Here is an 18,610-nt window from a genome sequence, read left to right as displayed (position 1 = left end):
TCTGATTAGACGAGCTTCAAGCTTCAACTGTTCGACAGAATTCGAGCAAGGGGGAACAAACCACCTTAAAATTTGGCTCTCCGATTAACGGTAAAACGGGCTGAGGCCCATCCTACTAATCGGGTCGGATCCACCTCATCGGACACAATCAGCCTCCCCTCTCTCTCTCTCTCCCCCCACCCCCTCTGCCTAAATCCTAAACCCCCTGCGATGTCAGTACAAAGAACCCCCGCTCTCTCTTCCCCGGCCGTCGACACTTCATCCTTTGACTGCTCCAGCAATTCACCTTGCGCCGCGCTTGCACTTCTCTGATTAGTTCGGCCATCGCAAAGAATGAGGCCTCCTCAAAGAGGTAAGTTTTGGATCTTCAGAGCCCTCCTGACCTCTGTTACGATATATTCGGGTGGCCTTACTTTGTCTCATGGCTTGATGTTCTAATGTCTTGTAACTGCGCAGGACGTGGTGGTGGTGGATTTAGGGGTGGAAGGGGTGATGGAGGCAGAGGTAGAGGAAGGGGTGGTGGAGGTGGAAGGGGCGGTGATAGAGGCAGTGCAATGAAAGGGCGTGGCGGCCGACGTGGAGGTCGCGGTGGTGGGAGAGGCCGATTGAAAAGGTGGAAGCAAGGTGGTAGTTGAGCCTCATAGGCACGAAGGGGTGTTCATAGCTAAGGGTAAAGAAGATGCCGTTGTTACCAAGAACATGGTCCCTGGCGAAGCTGTCTACAATGAGAAGAGAATCTCTGTGCAGGTTAGTCACTTTTTTTTTTCTTTTTTTTGAATATCATAATGAATGTACCATTTCTGATATGTTTCAAAACTTTGGATTGCAATCAAACGGCCTTTTGTCTTTGCTATTTTTTTCAATTTAACAGAATGAAGATGGAAGCAAAGTTGAATACAGAGTTTGGAACCCTTTCTGGTCGAAGTTAGCTGCTGCCGTTCTTGGTGGTGTTGATGAAATATGGATAGTAAGTCCCGTCCCCTCCTCTGTGGACCGGATTGTTCTATGGTGTTCAAACTTACGTCGGTTATCACTGACATTTCTTATGATATTTCCGAATGAAGAAACCTGGTGCTCGGGTTCTGTATCTGGGAGCTGCTTCAGGAACCACTGTGTCTCATGTATCTGACATTGTTGGACCTGTAAGTGGTTTTTTTCAAAGGAATGGTTTTTCTTTTCTTCCTCTTCGCAGGACAAGAATTGACTGATGAAATATTGTCTTGTTGTAGACTGGAGTTGTTTATGCGGTTGAGTTCTCTCATAGAAGTGGCGAAGAAGAGAACTAATGTTATACCCATTATTGAAGATGCTAGGCATCCAGGCAAAATATAGGATGCTTGTCGGCATGGTAGATGTGATATTTTCTGACGTTGCTCAGCCTGACCAGGTATTACCCGTTTTCACTGATAAGATTGAAAAAGCTGGCTTATTGCCAGTCCTTTAAGGTCCATCAAGTATATTTGAGTAGGCCCTTGTCACAGCCGACACTTTTCCTTTGATTTTTTTTTAACCCCTCTTTTCCACTTTTTGGCTTCTGGATGATGCTAAGTAGTTCCGTATGTAGACCATAACTATTAAATTTTAACTCTATAACTGCTTTGGTCTTTTAACAAACCTGATCTTTCGTCAGTTCATATGCATTACGGTCACATTTTCAGTTGGGTTTTGCCTTTCAACACCCTTTACTTTAAAGTACTGTTTGATTTATTCTATTCTTTTTATGCCATGAAATTCACTGTCACCTAGAGTTCTAAAATAACAAATTATAGGAAATCCTTTTCCTCATTTTCATTTGGATTGGTTTTAGGATGTTCCTTTTATTTTCACATAAATGCTATTACATTAAAGCATATTTACTTCTGAGGTGATTTTGTCTTTTTGTTCTATTTAAAGCTTGTTATTTTTCATGTCGGAGTTGATATCTTCTATTTCGAAAGTGAAATTTAGCCTACATCCTCTTCTTTTTTTTTTTTGGATAAGTTAGCCTACATCATTATGCATATGATGAGATAACTCGGATTCCCCTTCAGGACAGTATGGGTGATGCAAGCTCGAGTTTTCTGATGCATATCAGATGGTTTCACATCTGTGTTTTTAGGTTCATTGATCATCCAGACTAAGTTCTTGAAAAGCTTGAAACATTTCCTGGACTATGCAAAATTTCTAGCCCTTTCCTTTATAAAGGGTCACATTATGCTTTCAGTTTTGGTGAATGTGCTTTCAGCCTTAAAAAGGACATTATGTTCTATCACTAAGCATGTGACGAATTACTCAGATTCCCCTTCAAGACATTATGGGTGATGCAATCTGAGTATCTGATGCAGGTCTAGTTTTTCATCCGAGAATTTATGGGCAAGTTCATGGGCATAAATGTGGAAACGGTTCGTCACTTCACGCGTAAAAGCACTGTCTGTCACCGGTATCCTGATAAGCCTGTATATAATTGACATCTAAAATGCTAATTGAATATTCTCGAGCATGTTACTGGATGAGCATCCTTTTGTTTAGTTGTACTTCTGCTCGCAATATAACTACATGAGCAACATCGGGAAGTAGTTTTATCCTTGTGCTTAGCTTGCAATTGAATTAAATGCTGGATTTGATTGATTGATCTGCAGGCAAGAATTCTGGCTCTGAATGCGTCATATTTTCTCAAGGCTGGAGGGCACTTTGTCATATCGATTAAGGTTTCTCTTCCCTGTCCATTCATTCATGAATTGAGCTTCACACAAATCGAAGGTTTTAGATACCTCTTGTTTTCTGCACATTGAATATATGGCCTTTTCCATGGCGTTTGAAATTGCAGGCAAACTGCATAGATTCCACTGTCCCAGCATAGTCAGTGTTTGCACAGGAAGTGAAGAAGCTGCAGGCGGAGCAGTTTAGGCCCTCCAAGCAAGTCACTCTCGAGCCTTTTGAGCGGGATCATGCCTGCGTTGTTGGAGGCTACCGGATGCCCTCTAAGAAGCAGAAACCTGCAGCTTAGAATAGTGTTTGGGCGCCGGAGTTTTGTTCTCTTTGTCGAACAAATATGAGTCTGGAACTTTTTCACGAGGATAATTTGGCGTTGTATCACTATGACAGCAATTCTTGTATTCAACCGATGATTTCTTCATATGCCATGTTTGGTTGCGGGTGGGGTTGCAGGTAGGGGTCATAAACTCCAATCAATCTATGCGAGGATTCTCTTTAACATTCGATAAATTTCTCAATTCTTGCCAACCCGAACTCTATAGCTCTGGTTCTCTACTCGCACTCCAATGATCGCAATCAGTCTGCGATAATAACCTCCTGGAAATGGATGCATTGGAATGGCTTAGACTACCTCAAGTATAAATGTCAATAGAAGGAACTTACTATATAATACCCCGTACGACTCAACCAAAAAACTAGGGCCATTTTCATGGATAACCGTCGCTCTTGGGCCTGGGCCTGTTACGACGTCACCTCGAGGATTACGAGGCCGGTCCAAGGGTTCTCTCGTGATTATATCCTCAAGATAGGGGCATTTATGTCAGATAATTCCATGTTACCGTTGGGACGACTCCTCTGATCGATTGCTCGCTGCGCTTCCCTTTTATATATTTCGAAACACGCAAAAATCCAAATCCGAAAATCAACGAGAATAGAAACGGTTGCACGGAGAAGAGCAAGAAGAGAATCGGAAAAAGAGCCACTGCCCTGTCTAGGGTTTCCAAGGAAGCAAGCAAAGCGGAGAAGTGACTGAGAAATCAACCCGAGAGTTTGAATTCTTTGTTCTTGGTGAGTCTTTCTGATGTTTTGGTTTAGATTATTCGGTGTTTCGTTTCTTCGATCAACCGGAAAATGTATCCTGTTCATCTGTTTGGTTACTGAGAAAGTAATGCATCCGTACTTTCGTTATGATGCCTTCATTCATGGATGAAGAGTACTTTGAGTTTTTGCCGTATACCCCTTCAAATTTGTAGTTGGCATTTCGCGTTTCAACCTTAATTGGGTGAAAAGCAGTTGCCTGGGAAAATGATTCCATGGAGAATTACAGTTGTAGGGCTTCTTTCTTTATATGATATGATATGATCATTTGCAGAAATCTTATAAGTCGTGTGAACTGAAGCACTGATGGCATCGCGAGGTGGTATTCGCTTGATTCGAGACCAAAACTTAAATCTGAGCTTTACTGGTAAAATCTCTTCCTACGGTTTAATTGAAGTCGATGTTCATTTCTTGGTTTATTGTATTGCCCTGAAACTAAGCACGCTCACGCACTATAAACTGCACCAGGTTCTGGTTCAGTTGGTGGAAACATTAATGGTTCGAAAGGGCAGCAGAATAAAGTAGCAGTCGGTGGAAGGAAACCTCTCGGAGACTTATCAAATGCGGGGAAACAGCCTTTTCTGAACCAGGCATCTAAGAAGCAGAACTCGAAAGGGTTCACTGTCATTGAGGAGGAAACTGTAATTGGCCCTTCTAAGATCAAGAGCAATGTGACCAGAAAGAAAAGCACTTCCAAAACTGCAGATAAAGCGCAGTCGACTGGCAGGAAGGCGCTCACTGACATTTCCAACTCGAGGAATTTTCCCAACTCAGAGAAGCCCCATGCCCCCGAGGCACCGAAGAAGAACACGGGCACGAAGCTTAGTGTCCTTGCAGAGGATTCAATTCTTGCTGATGCTATCGCTGATGAACAGTTTCTGCACAATCACCAGGAGTGCATTAAGATGCAGGCTTCTGCTATAGACAAAGATTGTTTCCTGAAAACACTCGGACTTGACAAGGGTACGTAAACTTTACAACGTTCTTAGTCCATTTCCATCTCTCGATTCCATTATCGTTTTAGTTGTAACATGTAATTGACGTGCCTATGCCTCGTGCTATTTAGGTCCTTCGAAACAATTTGCATCTCCCTGGTTGTCTCCTGTGTCCAGTAAACTGATGGTCAGTGGACTTCAAAATCTCTCAAATCTCCTTTAAGCACCTCCTGTTAGCTTCCTCTAATGAAAGTTAATTGTTTTCTTTTTTCACTGCTGAAGCTTGAGAGTCCGACAAGATACTACTCGCAGTATGAAGAGATGGCTGACATGCAAATGTTGAACCCATCTCCTCCAAGATGTGAAGTGTCGAGTGGACTTGACTCACCAAACCCTTGCCAAACTCCATCCCCAGATCGGTATTCCCACTGGAAGGACCAGGACTCTGTGGATTTTGTGCTGATGGATTCCACCAACTCATTCAAGCATTGATTTCCCCTTTCATCAATGCTTGTTCCTTAGTAGATGAAGCTGCAGCAGTCGATGAGTTCATGTTTTAGGCTAGAAAAGCAGCACTAAGGGTCTATTATCAGACTCTTGTAGTAGCAGTTAGATGAGTCTATTGTCTTTTACATTGGTGTGAACCGAAGCGACTTTGCTTCGTTTGTGTTTACGTGTTGCTTTAAACCCTTGTTTTGCTATTGGTTCTCAGGGTGAAACTTTCACGATATTGCATGTACTATTTCAGTGCTACCAAAGTCAATTCCAAGAAAAAGAGGTATGGCAATTCCAAATATATACCTGCAAGAATTTCAGGAACAATAAAGGAGCTTCACGATTAGCATTTGAAGCAAAGTACATGCTTCATGTCGAACTGAAACAACTTGCCCGTTCCTATGATATGTATGTGCTAACAAATGCTAGAATTCTGAACTTGCTACTGGTACTCGATGTGGAAAATCCACAAGTTTACATGTACCTCAGGACCTTGTCGCCAAAGCCATATCCAAGAAACGTGGCTATGGCAATTCCAAATATCCCAGCAAGGATTCCGGGAACAATAAGGGAGCTCCATCCCTTTGCAGTTGCCATCCCACAAGCTGTTGTCGGGCCCCCAACATTAGCATTCGAAGCGATAAGAAGAAGCTTCATGTCAAACCGAAACAACTTTCCCAAGCCGATGATCACTGCAAGGTGGACAGCGATTTGGATGAAAGCAAAGGCAAATATGCTTGGAGCTGTATTTATGACACTCCACACATTGCCACTCGCACCAATTACAGCGAAAAATACCTGCTCCAGATACGAGAGGCACAAATTATGTTGGGTTAACAGATAAGAGGTCCTAGAGGAAACTAGTAGATCCCATTTTTGTCTTCTCGGAAGACAAGGAAAGAGAGCGGAAAATATTGGATTACAACCAACTTAAGAAGCCGCATTGATTGACCCAGCCAACTGGACCTTTTTCATCAGTAGTCCGAACACAACCCTAGTTGAGCCTAGCATCAAGAAGAGACTTCGAATGCAAAAGAACCTCGTGAGATGGTCTGAAATCCCTGAGAAACTAATGGTTTGTGATGATTTGATAGTCAACTGCCCAGCATTGATCTAAAGCTGCCTCTTTTGCCTGGTTAGATCCATAAATCCATTGATTCCAGTTAAACTCATGAACCCATGAGTTCTTAACTGGCTATTCAAGTTCTAATAACTATGGAAATTACATTTCAAAGTAAAGAAAATTACAGGTGAAGAACCTTTACCTACTTTACCAAATCAAAATGGTCAACCTAGAATAGAATTTGGATCAGAGGTCCACTGTATAACTTATCAGGAGGAAGTGAAAACTTATATGTAAATAAATGCTGACCTGCATAAGTATGAGGGCCATAGCGTCCCCGGAGGGTGCAAGGTGATTAAACTGTTCTGGGAAAAGAGTTGCTAAGATCACCACGAGTGCAGTTATAGCAGGCAGAGTCCCACCTTCAATTCCAAAATATTTTGCGAGGAAAGCGCCAGCCTTGCATATAGCAAGGGATACAGCAATGGCTGTAGCACTCTGAAGCACAGGAAGCTTGCTGCTGTTTCCAGGTTCTGAGTCGAGAGTTCCATCTACAGTTCAAGCACTCTTGATTCAACACACTTCTAGAAGGGATAAATCATTTACTTTGATCCAAATCAGGGGGCTTAGTAACAACAAATAAACAGGCTAGCAAGATTATCAGCAGAATAAAAAGACACAAGGGGTCTTTGCACACGCACCACTGGTCGATGTGGAAGACTCAGGAGGTATTTTAGAACCCAGTGCAAACAATGTTGTGAAATATACAGCACAGATTACATTATCTGCTGCTAGTCCAGCGGCTAAAACGGAAGGTGACATACGCAGAGCATCGGCAATTGCAACATAGTTGACAGCTGGAAGCAACAAAAGGCAGCTGTGAGTTCATTGATCATTCCAAGCTTTGACAAACAAGGCAATTGTTGACTCTTGGTTAATTTGCTGTATGCCGATGAAAAGAATTTGTTCGTTGTGAGGAAGCTGCTCAGAGCAACTGACGATTTGTAATTAGTTACCTCCACCAATATGCCTCCCCATAAGTGCAGCAGCAATCTTCCAGCTATCTTGCCCCAGAGATCTCATTGGCACCAAAAGATATGCTACCACAGTCCCAATAGTGGTTGCGACTACCATTTAAAGAGATCGAATTAAGATTCATCGTTTCAGTCGACATTTTGAAATGCAAATAGAAAATAAACAATTAGCATTTTATTTATAGCGAGCATACTTGGAGAAGCCAAACACTCAAACACTATACCAGAAAGATACCTGATCCAAGCAAAAAGGCCAAAAGAAGCACCCCAGTAGACTTTATAATACGACGCAAGTCTGCTCTGAACAACAGTAAGGGCACCGCGAGAGGAAGAAGGAAGTTCAACACGACTGAGTAAGCCTGAGCATTACTTGGAATGATTCCCAAATTGCTGGCCGCTAATCCAACTAAAATGCTCACTAGAGCGCCGCTCAACGTGCTTCCGATCTTCGTCTTCTCCGACCTAAAATTACAATCATCAAAAGAAATAGACAAATACATATTACCCCCGGGGGGGGGAGGGGATATCCAAGTTTTTTCCCATAGAATTTCTTGTGAATCAGTCTGTATTAAGAGAATGAACGAGGTGAGCTTCGGAATACAAAGAATGCAGGATAGGACAGCCGGCTCAATTTCTTGTGAATAAGTCTGTATTCAAGGTGCCACTGCCCGCCCCATCTCAATTGTTCTGCAAAATCCGCCCTCAGGCTTGCTAACCTCTCTAGTCACAACTCTTACGTATGTCAATCAACCTAACGTCGATTAGCTAGCTATCCCCAAATGCTAATCCCGACAGTTTCTTCATCTGCTAAAACCCATCCCTTTTCCTTTTCCTTTTCCTTTCATTTCTTCTCCTGAACTGTCGGTGTAGCAACTCATCATTATAGCATGAAACAGTGAGTGGAGACGGCAAGACAGAGATACCAGATTCCGAAAGCGCCGGTGGCGAAGAGAGCGGTCCAAATGCCCCATTGATCATGCGCGGAGACTAGAGGGGGGTTGGCATTCAGGTAAGACTTGACGGCGACTGATCGAGTCGATACGGAGCTTTGAGGAGTCTGAGGATGAGGAGATCGCAACTTTTGGCTCTGGTTGCTTCGGTTGCAATGGTGAGATGCGGTGAGTCGGGAGCCTGGCGGGAGCGGACTGACTGCCAGTGCCGTAGGGAGGTTGAGGTTCTGGCGGGAAAATGGATGTGAATGCCTGAGCTGGGGACTGCGGGGCGGCGGCGATCTTCCCGTGGAGAGCGAGAAGGAGAACTTGGACGCCATTGACGAGTTAGAGTCAAGATCGGAGAGAATCCCAAATTCAGTCCACTTGGGAGTGGACAGAAGAGGAGAGCTGTAGAGAAGAGACGAATAGTCATGAATTACTTTTTCACTTGTCAGTTTTCCATATTTGTATATAGTAAAAATTTAAAATAAATAAATAATAAAAAAGGGCAAAATATATATATAAAAAAATATCATTTGTGGTTTAAAGTCAAGACAAATTGCACAATGTATTCTTATTAAGGATAATTAGCCCCAATGTCATGGACTTCGTTAGCCATTTGTGGATCACAATGTTAGTTTTTATTTTTATTTTTAGTGAATAATCTTTAATCGTTTAATCATTTTGGTTCTAAATCTTTTTTTTGTCATATATATCCTTAACTTTTCATTTTTTTTATTTTAGTCCTAAAAAGAAAATTAAAAGAAAAGGAGGGGTAGAAGTCGCCGCAGAGGTCACCAACATCCTCCATGGGTACGAGCGACCTCGGAGGAGGGGTCGGGATCGCCAATTGGCGACCCCAGCCCTTGAATCGACCGGAGGCTTCAACCCGGAGTTCCTAATAGATTTGTGGGTTGGGGCCGCCAATCGACCAACTCAGCCCCTCCATAGAGGTTGCTAGCATCCATAGAGGTCGCCGGTGACCTTGATGGAGGGGTCGGGATCGTCGGTTGGTGGCCACAGCCCGAGAATCGATCGGGGACTTCAACTCGGAGTCCCCAATCGATTTAGGGGTTGAGGTCGCCAATCGGCAACCCTGACCCCTCCAACAAGGTCGTCGGTATCCATGGAGGACGCCGGCGACCTCGGTGGAGGGGTCGAGGTGGTCGATTGGTGGTCCCAACTCCTCATTCCCTTTTCATTTTCTTTCTATGACTAAAATGAAAAAATTGAGAATAGAAATGATAAAAAAGAAAAGATTTAAAACTAAAATAATTAAAAGACTAAAGATAGAAAACTAAAAATGAAAATAAAGCTAACTTCATAACCCCTATGACTAACGGGGAGGCTAATTATCCATAACAAAATATATGGTGCAATTTATCCCGATTTCAAATCACAATTAAAATTTTTGTACTTTTCCGTAAAGAAAGATACACTCAAACACGTGCACATTCACGGAATCAGATCCTTCATCTCGTCGAAAGAAAATGTTCTAATTCTAAATAGACCCTATTTCGTCACGTATATATTTCTTAAAAAATATACGTAAGGAGCGAATTTGCCCGTGAAAAGAGAATAGAACCGTTACAATTAGAATCTTTCAATGCGCACGAAGTAAACCCCCCTTGTCATCATTCCCCACTGCCTCTGGGGATCTCTCCAGAGTCCACGCGAAGTGCTTCTCGCAAGCAAGACGAACCACTAAGGGCACGTTTGGTTCACAGGATTAGAATAGATAGGGAATAGAATAGACTGGGATTAGAATAGACAGGGAATAGAATGAAATTTTTGTGTATGGTTGGAGGGAATAGACAGGGAATAGAATTATAATTCTGATGTTTGGTTGGGTTGAATAAGGAATAGAAAGAACATGAATAGGATAAAAAGACATAAATGCCCTTCATATAAATATAATGGGTTTTATAAGATAAATAGATAACTTTAATGACAATTTTTATAATTAATAAAAAATAAAATTTTTAAAAAATGTAAAGAAAGATAATTCTAAAAATTAAAAAATTAAATTAAATTACTAAAAATTGTGTTTATTAATAAAATTAATTATTTTAATAATGTAATAAGCATAATTATCTCCTTTCGGATTATGGGAATTCCCTCCCCCCCATGTTATGTTTTTGATTTATTTACATTAGGTTTGAAGGATATCTGAAACATTGGATTTCTTTTTATAGCCGAGCTTTAACCTCCGAAACATCGAATTTTCAGATAAAGTAAGTCTTCTGCATATCCAGATCTTCTCTGGATCTTCATCATGTGTTTTGGTATATATGGATTAGGTCGAGGTAAGTTGTGATTAAGATTCGTTCGGGTACATGTACATTGTACCACCAAACCGGACAGTGCGATGATTATAGTGTTTCGGCAGGAGCGAATCTCGGGTTTCTGATTTCTTCAAGTGGGCAATTGTTTATCGATCTAATGTAAGGTTACTTCTACAATCAGCTAATATATCTTTGCAGTTTTGCTCTCACGCTCGTAAAATCATGTGCAGGAATGTGATGACACATTGTGAGCCCATTTATTCAGGATGACAAGTTCAGAAGCAACGAGCGTGAACTATATTTATTACCCAAGTGGACCGATAAAATAATTATACAATATTACACACACACACACACACCTAGTTGAGGGTGAAATGTTCTCGGCTTTTAAATTGGGGAAGTGCATGTGGACTTGTGAAGGCATATGGTATGAAATGCAAATGTGGAATTGTATAATCCAACTAGAAATAATATAATTAAGCTCAATTAATGTATTTCATCAATTTTCTCTACTTGCAAGAGAGACAGAGAGGGAGAGGGATCATACATTCACATGGGGATGTGATTCCTTATTTATAGTGGCAGCTCATCTCAGATTTTCATCAACGCTTTCCTCTCCATCCTCTGTTTCTGTTCTGTTGGGCTTCTGAGAGGGATGCAAATGGCAGCCTCCATTGTTGCATTGGTGCTGTTGCTTCAGGGAAACTTGATCGCAATCTCCTTCTTGGGCCGATACTCGCCACTCCCGACGAGCTCGTCATCTACATAGACGTAGAAGATCAACCAACCGGATTTCACTTCTTAACCTTGAGAACAAGCAATTGTGGCCAACTATATGACGCTCACAATTTGTCATTTCACATGAAGAAAAATATGTTCACAACCCGTGAAAAAGAAAAGACAAGTCACTGGAAATGATATAAGTAGCACTAACCCTCCTGATAATCCAAAATAAGCTTTTATCTGTGAGAGACTCCAGGAAGTGCTCTCTCCTTCAGCAGACTCTTTAATTGCTTGCTCCATCAGTGCACAAGCAGCAACGTGTGCACCAGCTGACTGTCCCATTACGTATATTCTACACACCGAAAGCATTTATTTAACTAATCTCTATACTAGGAAATGAATGCAAACAACTAGTTGTATAATTATTTTCAAGGAAAAAATACACAAATAATTTTTTTTTACCTGTTTGGGTCACCACCATATTCGGTGATATGGTTGCATACAAATGAGATACCTTGTAAAGCATCTGTGACCATATCACTAATGGTGCCTTGAGGAAAATTTCTACCAGCAGGTGCCAAAAATGAAATTCAGGCTTTAGCTCCTTTCAGGAGATAATAATAATAAAAAATATTAGTCCATAGAGAGCCTGTGCAAATTCAGTTTTACCTCATCAACATCCATGCACAAGATATTCATAGTCAATTAAGAATCTAAGATAATGACAGGAGATGTGTCACATGATATAACGATAGGTTCTTCTGAACCCCCCCCCCCCCCCCCCCCCCAAAGTATCATGCAAACTCCCAAGCATGAGAATCTAATCACAGCAATAACTGCGTCCTGGATCATGATACAAACAAAATGAAGTTTCCAAGGATTTATCACCAGCAGATCATCTTGTTTATTTGGTCGACATTAGAATTAACTGAGAGTAAGAGTGTGTGCATTTGCAGAATGAAGTAGAACATACCTATAGTCAATGCATGCCACTATGATGCCTTTCTCAGTTAACTGTTGACCTAAAAGGGAGCCCCATGCTTTATAACTACATGAACAGAATTAGTTTTTAGAGAATATATTTGAATAATGAAATTTGACTGCAAGTACGTAATACAATTCCTTTATATCTGTGTGACGCTCATTTAGCAAGCCACTCACCCAATAATCCAGGCTCCACCAGTTATAAAGTTTACTCTTCTCTCTATCTCTTTTTGTTCCTCTACAATCTACATGACACTTCAGCTTTATTGATTAATGGCATAGAAAGGAAAAGGAAAGAGACATTTTCTTTTTATTTATTTATTTATTTATTATTACCTGGGGAGGAAGAAGAGGGACTGAGGAATGAAGTATCAGTGAGAGCAGAAGCAGCAGCAGCAGCAGAGGAACTAAAGGGAAGAAGAGATTTGTGGCAGCAGCAGAAGAAGAATTAGCAAAAGCTGAACCACCACTACCCTCTCCGTAACCTCCGAAACCAAATCCACCTCCCGTTTCCGTCAATTTCATCTTCTTGCCATGGAACACAACATCCTCAAACCCGACCCAACGAACCGGTACTCATGCACGGGCCCAGTCTGCAACCGACTCTGTTCTTCCTTCTGGTGACAGAGGAAAAGGATCGAATCAAGAACTTGGGAAAGAAGGTTTATATGAGATGGGAGCCTGCGGGTGGTGTTGCTGTGACGCCCTCTGCTCTGCTAGGGTTTTGAATGTTCAGACGAAAGGGGAAATGTCGACCTCTGCAGCTCTTTTATGGGATGGCATGAGATTGTAATTACTCGAAGAAGACGATGGTATTTTGGTCTTTTCGCGTCCATTTCCGGATCCGGCTCTGCTAATCCGGACCATCCTGAGGGGCTTAGCTAATCCTCATGTAAACCGGATAAGTCAGCCCGGTCGGAATACCTATTCCGTAATCATGCGAACCAAACACCAGATTAGCTATTACGTACGGAATAGCTAATCCCTGTCTGATTAAATCCGCTGAACCAAACATGCCCTAAAGGACGGCCACAGGCTAGTCTCCGGTGCATCTTCTCCTTGGTGAGCTGAGCTTCCCGCAGCTCACTTTACACGAAGAAATTAGATGGTGGTCAGCGTCGGAGGCATCTAACAGCATTTCAACTTACCTTACCTCTTCTCTTTGGTGCTGTACTGGATGAAAGCAGATCCACGTCGCTCTCCACGTTTGGGTCCATGCGTGTGCCACAGGAAGTCCTCCGACACGATCGTCCCGAACAGCGAAAACATCTTGATTAGAGCAGCCCTAATAAGTTATATCGATATCTCAATCATGCGTAAAAATGGCAATACAAATTTTATATTTCAAGCAAAAATGCATCAAGTTTCAAAGATTTTTTTTTTTTTTTTTTTTTGCTTACTCATGTTATTCTCAAGTCCAGATTGCCAATGTAAAGTCTGTTCTCACACGACAGAGCCATTAGAATCCTGTATCCATCCATTCATTGCCGTCATAGGATAGGATGACATGCCACAAGTAAATACGTACCCTTGACAGACAAATTCAACAAGTAAAGAAGGGACATTAGGTTCAGTTTTACCATGATCATCCAAGCAATTAAATGGTCAGGCAGGCTGTCTGAGACTTTCGATCAGTCATAAGCAAAAGCGAGACTGCTGAAGCATCATCCGCTAGGGCTCCCTTCGATTTCCCAAGTAGATGGAAAGAGATAGCAATCAATTCATGCCTTCGTCCTGATTAAACTGCTGAAAAAAATCGCAGAGAGTCTCATCTCATGAACCGCATCTATTTAGTCAGCAGTCAAAAGTCAAAACACATCCAAGTTCATCCTTTCGATAAGCATTATTGATGAGACTTCAATGGCCTTCAAAATCTCTCAAATCTCCTTTTAGCAATTCCTGTGACCTTCCCTAGAGAGAAAGTTACTTGTTTTCTTTTCGACTGCTGAAGCTCGAGAGTCTGACACGGTACTTCTCGCAGTATGAAGAGATGGCTGACATGCAAATGGCGAATCAATCTCCTCCAAGATGCGAAGTGTCAATCGGACTTGACTCACCAAACCCTTGCCAAACTCCATCCCCGGATCGGTATTCCCACTGGAAGGACCAGGATTCTGGATTTTGTGCCGATGGATTCCGCCAACTCATTCAAGCATGGGCGGGTCTATTGTCCTGTGGTAGCAGTTGGACGAGTATATTGTCTTTCCCATTTTTGTGAACCGAAGCAATTTTTCTTCATTCGTGGTTACGTGTTGCTTATACCCTTCTTTTGCTATTTTTACTTGGAGTGAAAATTTCACGATTTTTGCACGTACCATGACAGTGCTACCAAAGTTAATTTCGAGAAAAAGGAGGTAATGAGGAGTTGCCAAATATACCAGCAAGAATTCCAGGAACAATAAGGGAGCTCCATCAGTTAAGTTACCATCCCCCATGCGGCTTCCATCCACGATAGCATTTGAAGCAGTAAGTAGACGTTTCATGTTGAACTGAAACAACTTGCCTGTTCCTGTGATTAGTATGTGCTAACAAATGCTAAAATCCTGAACTTTCTACTGATACTTGATGAGGAAAATTCACAATTTTCAAATATGACTGTCAGTGCCATCGGGAGGTCGAGGTTGTGGCGGGAAAATGGACGTGACTTCCAGAGCCGTGGACTGCAGGGCAGTGGTGATCTCCCCATGGAGAGCGAGGAGAACTTAGACGACATTGACGAGTCAGAGTCAAGATCGGAGAAGTAAGCTAAAGCTAGAGAGAGAGAGAGAGAGAGAGAGAGATAGAGAGATACTCCCGGTCAGTCAAGTCCGTCTACTTGGAAGTGGGCAGTTGAGGAGAGTAGAGTCAGCAGAGCTGAAAAGCACGTATTTGGACGTTAAACCTTGTAATTTTATGCTCCATTTCAAAATGGAGGTAAATTTAACTTCCTCTATTTAATTTATTTTTACTTTACTTTTTTCTCAATTAAATAATACAACTATTACTATTTTATCTTTTTTTTAAATTTAATAATAAATTCTCGAATATACTTTTTCTTACCTATCATTATAATTATTTTTTAATAATAAATTCTCTCAATTATTCATTACTTTTCATTCAATTCAACAACACAATCATCATTTTTTTTTATCTTCTTCTTCAATTTTAATAATAATTTTTCTAACTACTTTTATCTTCATCCAGTAAAATTAAACTAAATCGAATTAAATCAAACTCTACTCCGTTACCAAACGTAACATAATAATATGTCTGACTTTCCCTATTTTGCAACCAGTACTCATGTAATATATATATATATTAATTTATTTTTGGGTCAGTCATGCTCAATCTTTTTTTTATATATATAATTGCAATTTCATTAATACTTCAAGGATCAGAATATATAAAGCACAAGTCAACAAAATGCTTTACTAATTTTACATCAGGTCATCAAAACTAAAATTAGAGACTAAACAGTAGGATTTAACTTTGTGAGTAAAGTTAGACGGTGAAATTACTTTCGGGTGAACCATCTCTATAATTTGAGGAATCAAGGCTTTATGAGCTATCTTTTTACCTTTGAAAATCCTATAATTCCTCTTCTTTCAGACTAAATAAATGTAATGAGCCAACATAACTTTTTGATAATAGTGTCTAGTATCATTTCCTTCTAAAAAGAAGCAGAATTCAACTGAGAAGTCCAATTACCTCTCGAGCTAACTAGCTTTAATTTCTGTTAAACAGTAACCCAAACAGCTCAGTTACTTTTTAAGTAAAAATTAAAATTACTTAGGAAAAAAAATCAAACACACGCACATACGCAGAATCAGATTCTTCTTCTCATAAGAAAAGGTTTATTTCGTCTAGCGAAATATATATATATATATATATATATTTATTTATTTATTTATTTCGTCATGTATATATACCGTTTGAACATATATGTGAAGGGCGAATTTGCTGGTGAAAAGAGCACATAACTGATCAAGTAGAACCATTATTAGCAGAATAGAACTGATCGAATAGAACCGTTATAAGCAGAATCTTTTAGTGCGCATTATTGGGTCTTTCATCATTTCAATCTTACACACAGTGCAACGTTTCGATCCAATCCTTTCTATGTTCTGCTCAGCTTTTACAGGACACAACAACTTGGGCTGGACAAAGCTCCAAGAAACTTCATACAGCCGAGCCAAGTACACAGTCAAATATCATTCCGGAAACTGTGGAAGAACAGCTCCTCCTTCCATCTACAGAAACTTTCGCCCGGTAACCGGCTAGATGTTTTACTATCATCATCTGTATCAACTCGGTCTTTGCTTCTTGGAATTAGAACTTTCTTCCTCCAAGACCTTGAGTTTGCTCTTTATCGCAGCAATCTTGGCACTCCTACTCGAGCCTTGGCCCAAACTCGAACTGCTGCTCGAGATGCTGCCCCTGCTCGCTGGCCCCGCTGCCTTTGGAGGTCTCTCCAGAGTCTCCGCAAAGTACTTCTCGCTAGCAAGACGAACAACTAAAGGACGGCCACAGGCTAGTCTCCCGTGCATCTTCTCCTTGGCGAGCTGAGCTTCCTGCATACTCACTTTAAATGAAAAAATTAGATGGTGCCCATCGTTGGAGGCATCTAACAGCAGTCCACTTACCCTACCTCTTTGGTGCTGTACTGGATGAAAGCATACCCACGTGGCTCTCCACGTTTGGGTCCACGGGTGTGCCACAGGAAGTCCTCCGACACGATTGTCCCAAATGGCGAGAACATCTTGATTAGAGCAGCCCTAATAGATTATATTGATATCTCAATCATGTGTGAAAATGGCAATACAGACTTTCTATTTAAAGCAAAAAAGCATCAAGGTTCAAAGATTTTTTGCTTACTCAGTTATTCTCAAGTCCAAATTGCCAATGTAGAGTCTGTTCTCACACTTCTCGTTGACAGAGCCATTAGAATCCTATATCCATCCATTCATTGCCGCCATAGGATAGGATGTTATGCCATAAGTAAATACATACACTTGACAGACAAATTCAACAAGTAAAGAAGATACACTAGGTTCAGTTTTACCATGATCCAAACAATTAAACAGTAAGGCAGGCTGTCTGAGACTCCGATCAGTCTAAGCAAAAGCGAGACTTCTGAAGCATCATCCGCTAGATTTCCTTCGATTTTCCAAGTAGATGGAAAGCGATAAGAATCACTTCATCCCTTCATCCGGATTAAACTGCTGGGGAAAAAAAAAAATCCCAGAGAGTCTCATCTCATGAACTACATCTATTTAGTCAACAGTCAAATCACATCCAAGTTCATCCTTTCAATAAGCATCATTATTCGTAACCTCTTGACTGGAACATGAAACTGATGCTGCTTTGCTTAGGACAACGAGAAATGTAGCAAGCCTTTAGGTTGTTGTTAATGTTGTCTTATCTATGAATACGATATCAGACACACAATAGCCCCCAAAAAAAAAATGCAATGAAAAATCAAATTTTTTGCGCAACCCATTTTAAGGGTCACCTCAGACAGGGACCTGTCGTAGCAAATCAGAAGATTTTTTGAGGTGAGTGAATCCCAAATCATGAGAATATATCACGGGCTAGAAATCTACACATAAAAGTAAAATCTTTAGGAAGTTGATCACGGGAAACCTAAAGAAAACATCATCTCTTTTCACGACGGAGCAACCGCCCAGAAAATAAGCCAAAGAAAAAGAAAATAAAACTTGGCTGACAAAAAAGAAAGGAGCTTACGTCTCAAACTGCCCCGATATGATCAATTGATTGACTTGGTGGAGCAGAGAGCACCGGAAAATCCAAAAACGGAACGCGAATGGCGACGGAGGGTGCTGTGCTTGCTGGGGAGAATGCAGAGATTCTCTGAGTCGAGGAGGGAGAGGATGGACGGAGCAGCACAGCGTCCCAATAGAGCAACGACGACGTTTTGCATGTCCTCGAAGCTTATTTGTTGAGTTGAGCCCAGTGGACCTAAGACCATGAGCCATGACTTTCTCGGGCCTTTCTATTCTCTTTTCTTAGGCCAGGAATTTTTTTTCTATTTTTAATTTTGTTTGTTTATCCATTTTGTTTTTCTTGCTTATTTTACCCACGGCCCTTGTTGTAGTTTGTTCCCTTTATAAACAGCAGTTTATATCTCTTGTAACCCTAACTCAAAATAGTGAAATACCTGACTTGGCGACGCCCCCAGACGTAGTCAGAATTACTGACGAACTAGGTAATCAATTCCGTGTGTCCCTTTTGCTTTTTCGTTCATATCGTCTTCTACTATCGTATATCAGTTGCAACACTTTATAGCCTCAGCCCCATCTTTTTACCGAAGAAAAAAATTGATCTAGCTAAATTATTACATATACCTCAAATAAAATGACCACGAGTT

General features: G+C 41.1%; 4 protein-coding genes, 2 non-coding genes and 1 pseudogene across 11 annotated transcripts; 4 read left to right on the top strand and 3 right to left on the bottom strand.

The window, feature by feature from the left end:
* The first annotated feature begins 111 nt into the window (after positions 1-111).
* LOC116197842 lies at positions 112-3,131 on the top strand (annotated as a pseudogene).
* LOC116198338 lies at positions 1,996-2,068 on the top strand. Its single transcript, XR_004155273.1, has one exon. It is a non-coding gene; the product is annotated as a small nucleolar RNA snoR60 (small nucleolar RNA).
* On the top strand, positions 2,254-2,323 carry LOC116198339. The gene has a single exon (XR_004155274.1). It is a non-coding gene; the product is annotated as a small nucleolar RNA snoR60 (small nucleolar RNA).
* Positions 3,132-3,593: 462 nt separating the features above from the next.
* Positions 3,594-5,521, top strand: LOC116197843. The gene is made up of 5 exons (XM_031528097.1): positions 3,594-3,762; positions 4,067-4,159; positions 4,261-4,755; positions 4,859-4,914; positions 5,010-5,521. The coding sequence occupies exons 2-5, from the start codon at positions 4,099-4,101 to the stop codon at positions 5,217-5,219; spliced, it is 822 nt and encodes a 273-aa protein (XP_031383957.1). The 5' UTR covers positions 3,594-3,762; positions 4,067-4,098; the 3' UTR covers positions 5,220-5,521.
* Positions 5,507-11,222, bottom strand: LOC116197840 (uncharacterized membrane protein YjcL-like). Of its 2 annotated transcripts, none has more exons than XM_031528094.1 (7): positions 11,084-11,222; positions 8,243-8,659; positions 7,555-7,781; positions 7,302-7,412; positions 6,987-7,142; positions 6,595-6,836; positions 5,507-6,020 (listed from the first exon to the last, which is right to left on the bottom strand). In XM_031528094.1, exons 2-7 carry the CDS (start codon positions 8,587-8,589, stop codon positions 5,697-5,699), a joined length of 1,407 nt encoding a protein of 468 aa, XP_031383954.1. In that variant the 5' UTR covers positions 8,590-8,659; positions 11,084-11,222; the 3' UTR covers positions 5,507-5,696. The 2 variants fall into 2 exon arrangements, with proteins under 2 accessions (XP_031383954.1, XP_031383955.1); XM_031528095.1 differs by having other exon boundaries at positions 5,781-5,914.
* Positions 10,967-12,998, bottom strand: LOC116197845 (probable isoprenylcysteine alpha-carbonyl methylesterase ICMEL2). Of its 2 annotated transcripts, XM_031528098.1 has the most exons (6): positions 12,580-12,996; positions 12,421-12,488; positions 12,233-12,307; positions 11,722-11,823; positions 11,471-11,611; positions 10,967-11,297 (listed from the first exon to the last, which is right to left on the bottom strand). In XM_031528098.1, exons 1-6 carry the CDS (start codon positions 12,766-12,768, stop codon positions 11,294-11,296), a joined length of 579 nt encoding a protein of 192 aa, XP_031383958.1. In that variant the 5' UTR covers positions 12,769-12,996; the 3' UTR covers positions 10,967-11,293. The 2 variants fall into 2 exon arrangements, with proteins under 2 accessions (XP_031383958.1, XP_031383959.1); XM_031528099.1 differs by lacking the exon at positions 11,722-11,823 and having other exon boundaries at positions 12,580-12,998.
* A 3,258-nt stretch (positions 12,999-16,256) lies between these two features.
* On the bottom strand, positions 16,257-18,157 carry LOC116193986 (probable RNA-binding protein 18). 4 transcript variants are annotated; one of them, XM_031522724.1, is made up of 5 exons: positions 17,968-18,157; positions 17,285-17,444; positions 17,098-17,171; positions 16,871-16,997; positions 16,257-16,793 (listed from the first exon to the last, which is right to left on the bottom strand). In XM_031522724.1, the coding sequence occupies exons 2-5, from the start codon at positions 17,285-17,287 to the stop codon at positions 16,527-16,529; spliced, it is 471 nt and encodes a 156-aa protein (XP_031378584.1). In that variant the 5' UTR covers positions 17,288-17,444; positions 17,968-18,157; the 3' UTR covers positions 16,257-16,526. The 4 variants fall into 4 exon arrangements, with proteins under 4 accessions (XP_031378584.1, XP_031378586.1, XP_031378585.1 ...); XM_031522726.1 differs by having other exon boundaries at positions 16,257-16,804; positions 17,285-17,441; XM_031522725.1 differs by having other exon boundaries at positions 17,285-17,441.
* Positions 18,158-18,610: the final 453 nt, after the last annotated feature.

This window comes from Punica granatum, chromosome 2, assembly GCF_007655135.1.
Source record: "Punica granatum isolate Tunisia-2019 chromosome 2, ASM765513v2, whole genome shotgun sequence".
In the NCBI taxonomy this organism is placed as follows: Eukaryota; Viridiplantae; Streptophyta; class Magnoliopsida; order Myrtales; family Lythraceae; genus Punica; species Punica granatum.
Note: the sequence above shows the minus strand (reverse complement) of the source record. Positions and strands in the feature narration are given on the sequence as shown.

Bases quoted from the DNA above. Each gene is read 5' to 3' on its own strand.
- LOC116197843 (XM_031528097.1), top strand. From the start codon at position 4,099: ATGGCATCGCGAGGTGGTATTCGCTTGATTCGAGACCAAAACTTAAAT. The intron at 4,756-4,858 runs GTACGTAAACTT...CGTGCTATTTAG, and splicing joins AACACTCGGACTTGACAAGG to GTCCTTCGAAACAATTTGCA. The intron at 4,915-5,009 runs GTCAGTGGACTT...TCACTGCTGAAG, and splicing joins CTGTGTCCAGTAAACTGATG to CTTGAGAGTCCGACAAGATA.
- LOC116197840 (XM_031528094.1), bottom strand. From the start codon at position 8,589: ATGGCGTCCAAGTTCTCCTTCTCGCTCTCCACGGGAAGATCGCCGCCG. The intron at 7,143-7,301 runs GTAACTAATTAC...TGTTGCTTCCAG, and splicing joins GGGGAGGCATATTGGTGGAG to CTGTCAACTATGTTGCAATT. The intron at 6,837-6,986 runs GTGCGTGTGCAA...CTTGAACTGTAG, and splicing joins GTCTTCCACATCGACCAGTG to ATGGAACTCTCGACTCAGAA.
- LOC116197845 (XM_031528098.1), bottom strand. From the start codon at position 12,768: ATGAAATTGACGGAAACGGGAGGTGGATTTGGTTTCGGAGGTTACGGA. The intron at 12,308-12,420 runs GTGAGTGGCTTG...CTGTTCATGTAG, and splicing joins GGTGGAGCCTGGATTATTGG to TTATAAAGCATGGGGCTCCC. The intron at 11,824-12,232 runs GTATGTTCTACT...ACCTGCTGGTAG, and splicing joins GTGGCATGCATTGACTATAG to AAATTTTCCTCAAGGCACCA.
- LOC116193986 (XM_031522724.1), bottom strand. The intron at 16,998-17,097 runs GTAAGCAAAAAA...ATAATCTATTAG, and splicing joins TTGGACTTGAGAATAACTGA to GGCTGCTCTAATCAAGATGT. The intron at 16,794-16,870 runs GTAGGGTAAGTG...GTGAGTATGCAG, and splicing joins TCCAGTACAGCACCAAAGAG to GAAGCTCAGCTCGCCAAGGA.